The 12,739-nt window shown below is 43.8% G+C and overlaps 1 protein-coding gene across 4 annotated transcripts in view; it reads right to left on the bottom strand.

Moving 5' to 3' along the window:
* The window catches only part of SPECC1 (sperm antigen with calponin homology and coiled-coil domains 1), a 162,108-nt gene that overhangs the window by 68,844 nt on the left and 80,525 nt on the right, over window positions 1-12,739 (bottom strand). The window contains exons 4-6 of one of the 4 annotated variants that reach the window (XM_017857646.1): window positions 8,896-8,969; window positions 8,004-8,218; window positions 1,059-3,602 (exon numbers count right to left, since the gene is read on the bottom strand). In XM_017857646.1, the coding sequence (XP_017713135.1) occupies window positions 8,009-8,218; window positions 8,896-8,969 (284 nt within the window). In that variant the 3' untranslated portion in view covers window positions 1,059-3,602; window positions 8,004-8,008. Of the gene's footprint in view, window positions 1-1,058; window positions 3,603-8,003; window positions 8,219-8,895; window positions 8,970-12,739 lie in introns of those variants that run through there. The other 3 variants (XM_017857639.1, XM_017857631.1, XM_017857653.1) reach the window with 3 other exon arrangements.

The raw sequence follows: 12,739 nt of genomic DNA, 5'->3' as shown, positions 1-12,739 counted from the left end.
ATGGCTGTAATCCCTGCACTTTGGGAGGCTGAGTTGGGAGGATCACTTGAGCCCAGGAGTTCAATATCACTCTCTCTGGGCAACATAGTTGAGACCTCATGTCTACCACAAAAAAAAAAAAAAAAAAAATTAGCTGGGCATGGTGGTGTGCCCCTGTAGTCCCAGCTACTCAGGAGGCTGGGGTGGGAGGATCGCTCTAGTCCAGGAGGTTGAGGCTGCAGTGAGCCATGATTGTACCACTGCACTCCAGCCTAGGTGACAGAGTGAGGCCCTGTCTTAAAAAAAAAAAAAATGCTGAGAGAAATGCAAATTAAAGAGCTAATAAGACAGCATTTTTTGATTATCCTATTGGCAAAAATAAGATCAAGGCTCTCCACCACTGCTCAGGCTGTATAGAGATGGGCATGTTCAAGAGTGAAATGTCACAGCACTCAGGTGAGTAACTGGAGACATCTATTAAAATAAAAATGTGCATATACTTTAGAGCAGCAATAGTATTTTGAAAAACTAATTCTATAAAAATAAAACCACAACTACATAGGACTATATGAATAAGGACTGCTATTACAGCATTACTCATAAAGAAAATAATTGTGGCCGGGCGCGGTGGCTCAAGCCTGTAATCCCAGCACTTTGGGAGGCCGAGACGGGCGGATCATGAGGTCAGGAGATCGAGACCATCCTGGCTAATACGGTGAAACCCCGTCTCTACTAAAAAATACAAAAAACTAGCCGGGCGATGAGGCGGGCGCCTGTAGTCCCAGCTACTCGGGAGGCTGAGACAGGAGAATGGCGTGAACCCGGGAGGCGGAGCTTGCAGTCAGCTGAGATCCGGCCACTGCACTCCAGCCTGGGTGGCAGAGCAAGACTCTGTCTCAAAAAAAAAAAAAAAAAGAAAATAATTGTAACCTTGCTGTGCATTAGTAAGACAATATTTTAATATTCCAGGACATGTCCTTCCTGTGGAAGGTCATGTTGCTCTTAAAATAAGCTAGATTTGCATGTATTGACCTGGAAGGATGCCTATGACATATAAAATAAAAAGTAAAGGTGCAGAGTACTGAATAGAATATAATCCAATTTTATTAAAATACAAAATGAATCCTATACATATTTACTAGTAAAGAAAAAATGTACACACTGTTAACACTGATTTCCTCACAGGTGGTACTGAGGGAGAAGAAAGATTAATATTTTTCTTCACATATCTCCATTTTGTTATTAGTATTCCTAAATATTACTTCGTAATTAAGAAAAAATCCAATACATTAAATCACCAATCTATTAATATTTAAATGTCAGTGAAACACATCTAGACTTCAAGTCCATACTATATTTTCTGAGACCCTAGAGTTTTAAAGACTTGTGCAAAATTAGCACTTTTACTCCATGCCCTTTTGTTCTACTAATGAAATTGTTCATATTCCATGTCACCCTCCTATTCACAACTTACAGTCCAGCTTTTTTCTACTCCAAATTCTAGTTACTTGATGTGGCTTTGAAGTTCTGAAACTGTATTCAGAAAAAAATGTAGAACAAAACGACATAAAGGCCCTGCAGAAACGTAGCTGGTGATTAAAACTAAGCAGCAGATGCTTCTATATAAGAACATGTTTATTTTGCACTTCATAAAGGCTTACAGATAAAAATATTCAACAGTGCCTAACGACAGGTCAAAATATGGGGTGCAAATACAGCAGTGCCTTTTAAGTTGAAGTTGCAGTTTCCTTATTGTTTATATTTGAGAACATCCAGCAAATGAATTTTAAATAATCCTAAGAACTCTGAATCTGAGGTAAAGAGCTCCCAAAATATAAATTTCAGTCCTACTCACAAGTAGCTATTTTTACAGAGAAGACCTCAATGACTCTTCTCACACCACACTAATTTTTCTAGTGATTCTGTGCTGTACGGTTTGATACCCCAAAAGATCTTCCTGAGTTTAAAGAGCATTCCTGTTCCTAATTTTCCTTTTATTAGACTGTAACTCTTGTCTTGTCTCATCCTTTGGATAACGTCGCTAATAGCTCCATGCTGTGTACACTGTGAACCAGTTCCTCACGTGAGAATTGCAGGAGGTTTCTGCCTGATGGAGGTTGCTGAATTGGATTTGGATCTTCACAAACACACATATTTTCAGAAGTTTAAATCACATTTTGAATTGTGTATCACTCTGAGTTGAACGCTAAGTTTCTGGGGTGAGTTTCATCCACGAAACTTTGGTGTAGTTGTCATTCAATCGTTTTCCAATAGATTTCTATTGCCATTGTCACCGTGCTTACCTATCTGGCTTAATAACATCCTTTATGATCACATATCTACTTATGTTTAACCCAGCAAGATTCTGGAAATCAACCCAAAGCTTGCAGGCACCTTGTTTCAGACGAGGTAATGAAGTCAGACTCCGAGTGAAGAGGCTCAATCAAGACCCCACAGAAGGGGCCGGGCGCGGGGATCATGCCTGTAATCCCAGCACTTTGGGAAGCCAAGGCAGCCAGATCACTTGAGGTCAGGAGTTCGAGACCAGCCTGACCAACGTGGTGAAATCGCGTCTCTACTAAAAATACAAAATTAGCCGGGTGTGACGGCACGTGCCTGTAGTCCCAGCTACTTGGGAGGCCAAGGCAGGAGAATAGCTTAAACCAGGAAGCGGAGCTTGCAGTGAGCCAAGATCGCACCACTGCACTCCAGCCTGGGCAATAAGAATAAAGCTCCAACTTGACGAACTTTCTGACTTCTTCAGAATATGACATCATGCAGATGGCTTCCTATTTTGCCTTGAGTAATGTGAATTCCAAGATGATCAGACACCATGATCAAAAGGAAGCAGAGAAATGAACGCCAAAAAGTAGAACTTGGGCCTTAGGGGCTGGGCTCGGTGGCTCATGTCCGTAATCCCAGCACTTTGGGAGGCTGAAACAGGCGATCACCTCAGGTCAGGAGTTTGAGACCAGCCTGGCCAACATGGTGAAACCCCATCTCTACTAACAATATAAAAATTAGCTGGGCGTGGTGGCAGGTGCCTTTAATTCCAGCTACTTGGAAGGCTGAGGCAGGAGAATCACTTGAACCCGGGAGGCAGAGGTTGCAGTGAGCTGAGATCGCACCGTTGCATTCCAGCCTGGGCGACAGGAGTAAAACTCTGTCTCAAAAAAAAAACAAAAACAAAACAACAACAACAAAAGAACTCGGGCCTGTGCTGTGCCCAGCTCTGCATCTGCTCTGCCACTGTGCCCTTTCAGCACTCCAGATGCAAATAACTTTTCATAAGACTTGTACTTTGTTTTTTTCAGAACAACTTCATTTTATTCTCCAAATAAAAGACGGCTGAATCTTCTGAGGAAAAGTAAAAAGAGGGAAACATCATCTTTGATGATGCAGTGAGCTGATCCCAAAATGTGGACAAAAAGCAGAGACTTGACGGCAATGACTCTGAGAAACAGAGAATGTCACAAGGAGACAACTGGGCTCTTTATAAAGAGGCAATTTCTCCTCTACACATTCCCCCTTTCATCTAGAGATGGCTGCGGCTCCCAATCATGGCAAGAGCTGGGCTGTCTTTCTTCCACCAAATGCTCTGCTAGCTGACAGAGCCCAGGGAGCTGTGAAAATAGAAATGGGAGGGAGAGGCTGTAAAGGAGTTACCTAAGGCAATACAGTCTTAGTTCACAAACGCAAGAATTTCCAGCTTACACTGTCCCACAGGGAAAAGCTAATGTCCAAGATAGGCCAACGGGTTTTAATTCCTACTGTTCCAATTTTTTGGAAGCCAAAGGTTTTTGAACATCTAAAAAAAAAAAAAAGACTGCAAATGCCTGTACTAGGCTCCTTCCACCAGAACTTCTCCGACAAAGAACTGTATGGTGAAGCAGAGATGTCCAGGATGAACACCCAGAGGCCCCTCCAGAATTTACAGAGGCGCATGCTTCTCTCCACTGTCAAGGCCAAAAAATATTCTTGCTTTTATAACTGCAACCTAAAAATCCTAAAGGTCTAAGGGAAGCTTATGTCCACATTGTTGAAATCTGTAAAAACAGGGGTCAGGGAACAGGGAAGCAGACACAGCTCTTTAGATTACAGACTGTGTATCTAGTGACATAAATGTACATTTAAACTATGAAAAAAAGAGTACTAGGTGTGAGTGAACAGATAATGCTGGCTGGAAAAAGGGCACATGAGAGGACCAGGTTCCGCATCAAGGGTCAAATTAAATGCTGGAGACCCCTGTCCATCATGCCGTCATGGGTGCTAAGGTGAGGTCTGTTCAGAAACTGCTTAAGAATCCTCAGGAGAACGGCCCCCCTCCACCTGGGAGAGGGGCTCAGTATCAGAGCATCTGTGACGAGAGAGCTGGAAAAGGGACCTTAAAGAACCTATACCTCCAACTTCCGCCCTTCCTTCTCCGTTGTAGCTGGAGAACACATGCTGAGCGGCTGTGACCCTAATATTAGAGCCATCAGAGCAACACAGAGGGCAGCACAGTAACACACAGTGACACTTGGGCTGACACAGATGTGCACACATGGAGTTAAGCCAATTCCAGTGGAATCTGCACGTGCTGTGCTGCCACACTGCTCACCTCCAAGAGGCGACAATGCAAGAACTTGTGGTGCAGGCAAAACAAAACACATTCGAATTACAGACATTCTATTTAGAAACCAACATCATTAATTAGGCACAGATGTTAAGTGTGTTTAATTATCTCTTTTAAAGATGTTTTCCATGGATGCTTATTGGTATTATATGACAAACACAGTAAGAATCAGATAAATCACCCTCAAAGTAATGGCATTTGCTGTTTCAGAACAAGAGAAACAAATGCCACAAATAGAGGTCTTTCCCTGATGCTGCTTGAGAAGTCTGTGCCACGCACTGCTCATGAACAATGTCTTTCATTAGAAAGCTTGTATGCGACACAATATATCATTACACTGAGCTGCCTGTGTTTTTTCTGATTTTGCCAGGCCCCAGGACTCAACTTTTCAGGAAAAAGATCTGACGGGTTCATTTCAGAGAGAGTTTTCATTTCGAAGCCTTTTTCTCGATTGGGAGTTTTCAACACTGGGAGGAGCCAGAGCTGAAAAAGTTATCTTTTCATCTATTACATTATATGTGTCCAATGAAACAGATCACTTTTAGGTCCCCAAAAACACACTGGTTTGTTCACGTTTCTGGAAGAGAAAGATCAGGCCCACAAGCCACAACTAAGATATGGAGATGCCACTTTGTCAAAGAGGTTCAAAGTATTGCACCAGAATAATGTTAAGGCTGGCACTGGAGTTTCTTACTCTCTCACCAGTGAAAGGTCAGCTAATCAACCAGTCCAGAGAACAGCAGAGCTTAAAGGGACCTCAAAAACGACCCCCTCTTCCAACCTCTTTTAACAGAGGCAGGAGGCAGAGCTGAGAATGAGATGTTACTGGTTGGCTGAGACATGACGCTGGGAGTGAGATGTTGCTGGTTGACAGCAAAGATGAGGCTACCGCCTTCCTTCCCCACATACCTTAACATCAGTTATTCTGACTCTGAAATAAAAATATCTGTGAAAGTGTAACAGGACTTAAGATCATGGATGAGTTAGATAATATCCCAGTGTTTAGTTACTGAGTTCCAGCAATGAATGCTGGCTTGCATTTCTGCCCGGGTGCTTCATCTCATGCCTGGCTGCAACCAATCCTGTAAGTGCCCACGGATGCAAACAGAGCTTAAGAACTGGGTAATCCCATGTCGGGATCCAGGTGCTTTTTGGGTGATCTTACCTTCTCTCAGTTGTCCTTGAGGACCTCGTCAGAAAATGCTCTGCAAGTTCTTTGGCTGTGGCTGAACCAAGAAGGACTTTTGAATTCTCATTAGATGCCTGTCTAAGTCAAACTGAGTTTCAATCAAGAACTCACTCAGTCAAGATGGAAACACTAGGTGGCCTCCAGAGCTTGGAGGGTGTTAGTCGGTTTCAAGTCTTGCTCAAGGGGTAGGTGCTGGAAGTGGTTGAACCATCAGCGACTAACTGCCACACAGTCAACTCTTTAGAGAGGGCAGCTTGCCAGAGAAGTGCAAAATCAGACAAGAAACCAGCATCACCAGCTCTTGTCTGACTTCCTGCCAAATGCGTTGACAGGCAGAAATGTTCTGATGCCTGATTTCAGTACCATGCCATGTTCTCATTGGTGTCCATTCTAAAATTTTGAAATGTTTTTTGATAAGGGATTATCAAAAAACATTTGATATGGATTGGAGTATCCCAATCCAAACTGTTAGATTGGGAGGTAGGTTTGTAATCGCTGGAAAATCAAAAAAGAAACATTCTGTGTTTACAAAAAAAAAAAAAGGTGACATTAAGATTGAAGATGCAGGATGCAGCATAGGGAGTCCTAAACTGCCAGGACATATGCGGAGCTTTCCTAGAATATCAGGGTTCATGCTACACGGTCTGGCCTGTGTCTCAGAATATACGTAAGAAATGCGGCATCTCATACAAGAACCTATTTGGGGCCACCACAGAAACTCAGGACTTGTCTTTTACCATTTATCATTAAAATAACGTCCATGTGAAGCAACACAAGTTCTGACTCAGATTTTCTTCCAATGACAGACAACAGGGAAGCAAGACAGAGGCAAACAAACAAAAGCAGACACAGAGGCCACCCAGAATGGCCTCACTACTGTTTCAACAGGGAACCCTGCAAAATCTAGTTTTCCTATTCTCCTTCTACCTTTACTTAAAATTCACATCCTTTGGTGTCCAGAGGGTAGAGCTCTGGCTGTAAAGTAATGATCTTTCTGGTGCATGTATAGTCCCAGTTAGTCAGGAGGCTGAGGCAGAAGAATCTCCTGGGCTCGGTAGTTCGAGTCCAGCTTGGGCAACATAGTGAAACTCCATCTCTAAAAATAAATAACTAAATAAAATAATGATCTTGATGTTCATTATTCAACAGTGAATTGTGGGGCCAGCTACATCTGATCTTCATCCTTCCCCAAAGGCCATTTTATATAAAAGTCATAAACAAAGAAATAAGGAATTACTTGGAGCAGAACCGACAGGAGAATCACAACTGAATTCTGAAAAATCTCCTCTTTCCAATGTCGTGAAATTCATGATAACAGAACATCAGATCAAAAGGCTCAGGAGCTAGCCAGTGATCTTGGAGGCATGTAAAAATTAGGGCCAACTGATCAACATTCAAAATCCAAGAAATCTGATCTAAAGACTGTTTGATATTTGAGAGACACCTAAAAATTCAAAATCATTTCCTAATATCCAAGAATCTCAAAGTTAAGGACACTGATTCCTGATTGGGTAAATACATTAGTTAAAGCAAAAAATATTGTTCATAAATTTGTCTGTAAACCATCTAAATTTCAGATAATAATTACCATTGCATTCACTTTGGGAATACCTTCCTCTTAAATGTCACTGTTAGTAAAGCTGATACACTGTGTGCTTCTCCCCGTCAAGAGGAGAAGGAAATGTCATACATCAGCCAAATTCATGTTTTCCACTCTCACCCTTTTTTAATAAAGTAAGTTATGTCAAGGCCTTTTGAAATAGCTCATTGGTGTTCTCAATAAGCAGGCACATCCCTGGGCCCAGAGGAATGTGTCTTTCTCCAGCGGCTCCTCCCCTCGGGAGTGATTCCAGCCTCTCCCACTGCATGGGAGTGACCTGTGCAAGTTGGTGGGTTCGCATTTATTAGTGTGCACTCCTTGCATTAATAAATGCTAAGACTCAAGGAGCATCCTAGACAGGACTTCTTTAACCTAGCAGGATACTTGGCTAGAACTTGCCCTTTATATGTAAGCGTGGAGCTTAGCAGTCCCTTATGCTGCAGCAAGGCAGGGACTGGGTACTGTACAGAATGTTCCTAGTGGTATAGTGGTGCTAGTAATTCAGGGTGATCTCAGAAAGGAAACAGCAGAGCCTGGCACAGACATGAAGAGTCCTATCCCCACCAGGGAGCCCCACACATAGTGATTAAGTGAGAAGCAAGCACAGCCCTGGTGCCCACCAGACTCACGGAGGGGTGGCTCTGCTGGTGACCACCCTGCCGTGGCCCTGCACATCCCCCAGCTCCTTCTGCAACCGGGCGTTCTTCTCCTCCTCCTCCAGCAGTTTCCTCTTCACGGTGCGCAGCTCCTGCTGGGCCTCACACTTGATGTCATTGGCCACCACCACCGCGGTCTGCAGATCCGCCTGGAACCGCCTCCATTCCTCGGTATCCTCCTGAAAATACCAGAGCCCACCCCTGTGTCAGACACCTGCCAGGGCTGGTGCCTGGGCAGGGACCCTAGAGTCTCCATGTTGGTCACCAAGAAAGAATGCCAGCAGTGCTTGGTGAGGCCCTGCTTTCACAGTGGCTCACTGCTAGGAAAAGGCACTGGTGGGAATTACACCTTCAGGTTATGAGAGTTCTCCATCCTGACACCAAATGACTGCTTTGATTTTACTTCCTGACAACAAGAATTTACAGTTCCAGGGCCCACCATGCCATGGAAATGTTCCAAGAGAAAGCAGGATAGAGAGAGTGATTCAGGGCCGGGCGCGGTGGCTCAAGCCTGTAATCCCAGCACTTTGGGAGGCCAAGACGGGCGGATCACGAGGTCAGGAGATCGAGACCATCCTGGCTAACATGGTGAAACCCCGTCTCTACTAAAATACAAAAAACTAGCCGGGCGAGGTGGCGGCGCCTGTAGTCCCAGCTACTCGGGAGGCTGAGGCAGGAGAATGGCGTGAACCCAGGAGGCGGAGCTTGCAGTGAGCTGAGAACCGGCCACTGCACTCCAGCCTGGGCGACAGAGCGAGACTCCGTCTCAAAAAAAAAAAAAGAGAGAGAGTGATTCAGACCTCGGAGGGGGTAATATACAGGAAGATGGTGGTGAAGGCTCCTGCCCACATCTCACCTTCATCTGCTTGGTCAGAGTCTTTAGCTGCCTCTCCAGGTCTGACTTCTGTTCCTCCAGCTTGATCACATTACCTAGAAATAAATAATTTAGACAGGGCTTGGAAAAGCTGTGAGACTCTTAAGAGAAGATAAGCTAGGTTACAAAGAAAGCACAACTCCAGATGCCACAACAGGCATTCAAATCCATCCCTTCTACTCTCAATGCAACTTTTAGCAATTTCAATTTACCCTGCAAACCAGGGAATGGACACAAGAGGCTCCTCTGAGATAGAGAACAGGATGATCTGGAAAATATGTGGTGTGTATTGAGGTTACAGTTTCAGCAGACAGGATGCACAACCAAATAGCAGCACTATGGGAAGAGGCCTCCACGGCCACACACGCTTGTGTGCTTTTACACCGAGCCCGGCCTCCCTTGCACTCACACACAATCATCCTGAGTGTCCTTTATTGCTGTGAGATACAGGCTTTCACATAACACAGCATATGACTGCTTATTCCTCCTGTGATCTGTAAAGCACTTTCTAGAGTCGTAGATCTCAATCACAGTTAAGCCTCTGAATCACTGGTGAAGCTTTTCAAAAGCATCGATGTTCTAGTCCCACACTCCAGACACCTGAAGGCAGAATCACCAAGGGCAGACAGAACCTGGGGATGTATGCATTTAACATCTTCCCAGGTGGCTTGCCTGCCTCTCCCTACTTAAGGACACCTGCAGCCCCTTGTTCTCCCTGCCTCCAATTCTCTCCATACAGCTATCAGAGTCATTCAAGTTTAAATCTGATGGTGTCAGTCACTGAGCTGAAATTCCTCAATAGAATTTCATGCTCTAAGCATGAGCATTAGTTTTCTATGAAGGATGCAAATCAGAATCGCCAGAGTAGGCTAAAAAGATGCCGTGGACAGGTCCTACCCCAGCAGTTCTAGTTCTAGTGGGACTGAGAGTTTGTATTGGGGATCAGTGCTGCACAGTAGAAAACACTCTTTAACTTCTTTTTATTTTTCAGTCCATTCCTTTCCCATCAGAATCTTATAGGAAGAAGTGATTGGTCTAGGCTGGATTTATGTGTCCCTGGGTCTCTGTGCAAAAGCATATCTTAACAATACCTCAACATCCTTTTAAAAACTTTAAAAGTTTTTCAAAGGATGGTTTGTATTATTGTCAGTCTTGGATATATGATGATATAATCACAGGGGTGGGTCTAAATTTTGCTGTGGACATTAATTATATACTGGTTTTCTTGGTGTGTCTGTGCTGACTTTTAAGGATTTAGGGACAATACAACCCCATTTTCAACAGCAAAAGATCACAAAAACAAAAACAAACAGAACAGAACTTGTCTTCTTTGACTTTTCTTCTCAATCATGGTGCTGGTTTGGAAGGATACACTGACGATGATGGCGTCCAGGTTTTCAGTTGTATCCTGAGAACAGCCTGGATGGCACCAACACTGAATGCTGAGGTCCCGAAGTTCTACTGCGTGTCATGTCCAACGAGAAATGGGGCAGGCGCTGTAAACTCTCACTCTAACCAACTCATCAATGTCTGAAATATATAGTCAATTCTAATAATCATGGTAGTTGCAGAGAGTTGCCATGCACACCAAATCAGCAAACACTGAACTATTGTCCCTAGGAAAAATACAGGTTAGGTTCCTGCAAGCCTCTGATCACAACATTCTCATCAACTAAAATGCCATTTGCATTATATAGACTTATCTGCCAATGTCTCTCTATAAATAAGCCAGGCTCATCAACCATGGAAACCGACTCTTTCCCATTTCCCTCTTCCCGAATAACACTGAGCAAGTATTGTCAAATTCTTCTTCAGCCTCCTGATCTGCAGAACCTGCCTTGTCTGCAAGGTTAACCTTTCTCACATCTTAAGGCCTTCTGAAACTTGGGAGCCAAACAGCACTAGCCAAGAAGGGGTTACCAATTTCCTGACCCTGGGTGATGTGAACAAACGTTGCTCTGGTTTTCAGCCACACAACAATATTGCCCACTGCTTTTTAAAACTGGCTGTCATCTCACAAATCCATGAATTTGGCTGCTTTAGCACATCGCTTTAGCGTGTCTCAGGGCAGTCTTATATACATATCGTCAAACTTCTCCCTTTCACTGATGCACTGTACTGGGGTTTTTTGTTTGGTTTGGTTTTTTATTTTTCACAGATGGAATCTTGCTCTATTGCCCAGGCTGGAGTGCAGTGGCACAATCTTGGTTCGCTGCAGTCTCAGCCTTTCAGGCTCAAGGGATCCTCCCACCTCAGCCTCTGGAGAAGTTGGGACTACAGGCATAGGCCACCACATGTGGCTAGTTTTTTTTTTTTTTTTTTTTGTCAAGACAAGGTCTCACTATGTTGCCCAGGCTGGTCTCGAACTCCTGGGCTCAAGCGATCCTCTTGCCTCAGTCTCCCAAAGTGCTGAGATTACAGGGATGAGGTCACTGCACTTGGCCTGATGCACTGTATTGTTGATTCAATAACACTGAACTCACGTGCAACAGGACAAGAGCTTGCGTCTGCATGAAGCTTCCCTAACACACGTGTTTTCTCTGTAGGTGCGTCTCAAACTCACTGTGCTTGGGGACAGTGGATGGCACTGTAGCACTGCACTCAGAGCCATTTTAAACAGCAAAGTCACCAAAAACAAAAATAAGCACAAAAATGTTAAAAGCATGGTATTAAGCAGACTGTAAAAAAGACGCATGTACAGTATGAAAAGGCCAAGTGTCTCTGTCTGATCTGAGTTGGGAACATAAGCACTGGATGACACAACCTTTTCACTTCTCTGTGCATGTCTGAAAATGACTGTGGAAGTGCTCTGTGTATTGGGGTTAAAATACATTTTATCAAGCAGGTGAATTCACAAATGTGAAATCTGTGAATAAGGAGGATCGACTGTACAGGGTAGGGAACTTCTCAGGTAACTGACCAACCTATTCTTAGCTATTCTTAGTAATGGCTGGTGTGACTAAATGCTTTGTGCATTAAATCTGTTGTTACAAAAGAAAACACATAAGATGTGATCATTTGATAAGGCTTATTTGGACAAAGAAGGTAATGTTTAAACTGTTTTAAAAATTTCTTTCCCAATTCAAAGCAAACAATGAGTTCGTAACTAAGCCATATGCTGATGTCTCTTCAGCAACTAAGTGGCAAACATCTATAAGTTACTTGATATCCTACCACCAATGGGACACATGTGGAACTGTTTTCTCCCTTAGACCAAGAGCACACATTGTTCATCCACTCTGACACCTATCATCCATCTCTATCAGACCCAAGAGACAACACAGTGTCAGTACTTGATGACTGGCAAGGAATTTCTTCTGAATAACTTTCTCCTACCCTGCAGACTATCCTTAGGAAGGGTCCCTGTGAACTCTCACAGTCACAGCTAAAGTACCCTAACATAGCCTTCAAGCTGACCAGGCTGCCTAGAGACAGCAGCAGTAGCATGGCTCACACACAGCACATCCAGCACAACCAAAAAACATTTGCAGCTGGGTACCATGGCTCACACCTATAATCCCAGTGCTTTGAGAGGCCAGGAGGATCACCTGAGCCCAGGAGTTTGAGGCTGCAGTGAGCTCTGATTGCTGCAGTGAGCTACAACTGCACCACTGCACTCCAGCCTGGGTGATAGAGCGAGACCTCTAAAAAAACAAAATGAAAAGCATTTCTATTTTTCACAATCACCTACACACTGCTGACTCATGTTCAACAGTCTTTTCTTCTGTCATCCCAGTTTTCAACTGCTGTAGTCATTGATCTCCTAATCTCTAGTTTTTTTTTTTTTTTTTTTTGAGACGGAGTCTTGCTCTGTCGCCCGGGCTGG

The sequence above is a fragment of the Rhinopithecus bieti genome, unplaced genomic scaffold, assembly GCF_001698545.2.
Source record: "Rhinopithecus bieti isolate Rb0 unplaced genomic scaffold, ASM169854v2 scaffold_3050, whole genome shotgun sequence".
In the NCBI taxonomy this organism is placed as follows: domain Eukaryota; kingdom Metazoa; phylum Chordata; class Mammalia; order Primates; family Cercopithecidae; genus Rhinopithecus; species Rhinopithecus bieti.
This window is presented reverse-complemented; position numbering and strand designations above follow the sequence as displayed.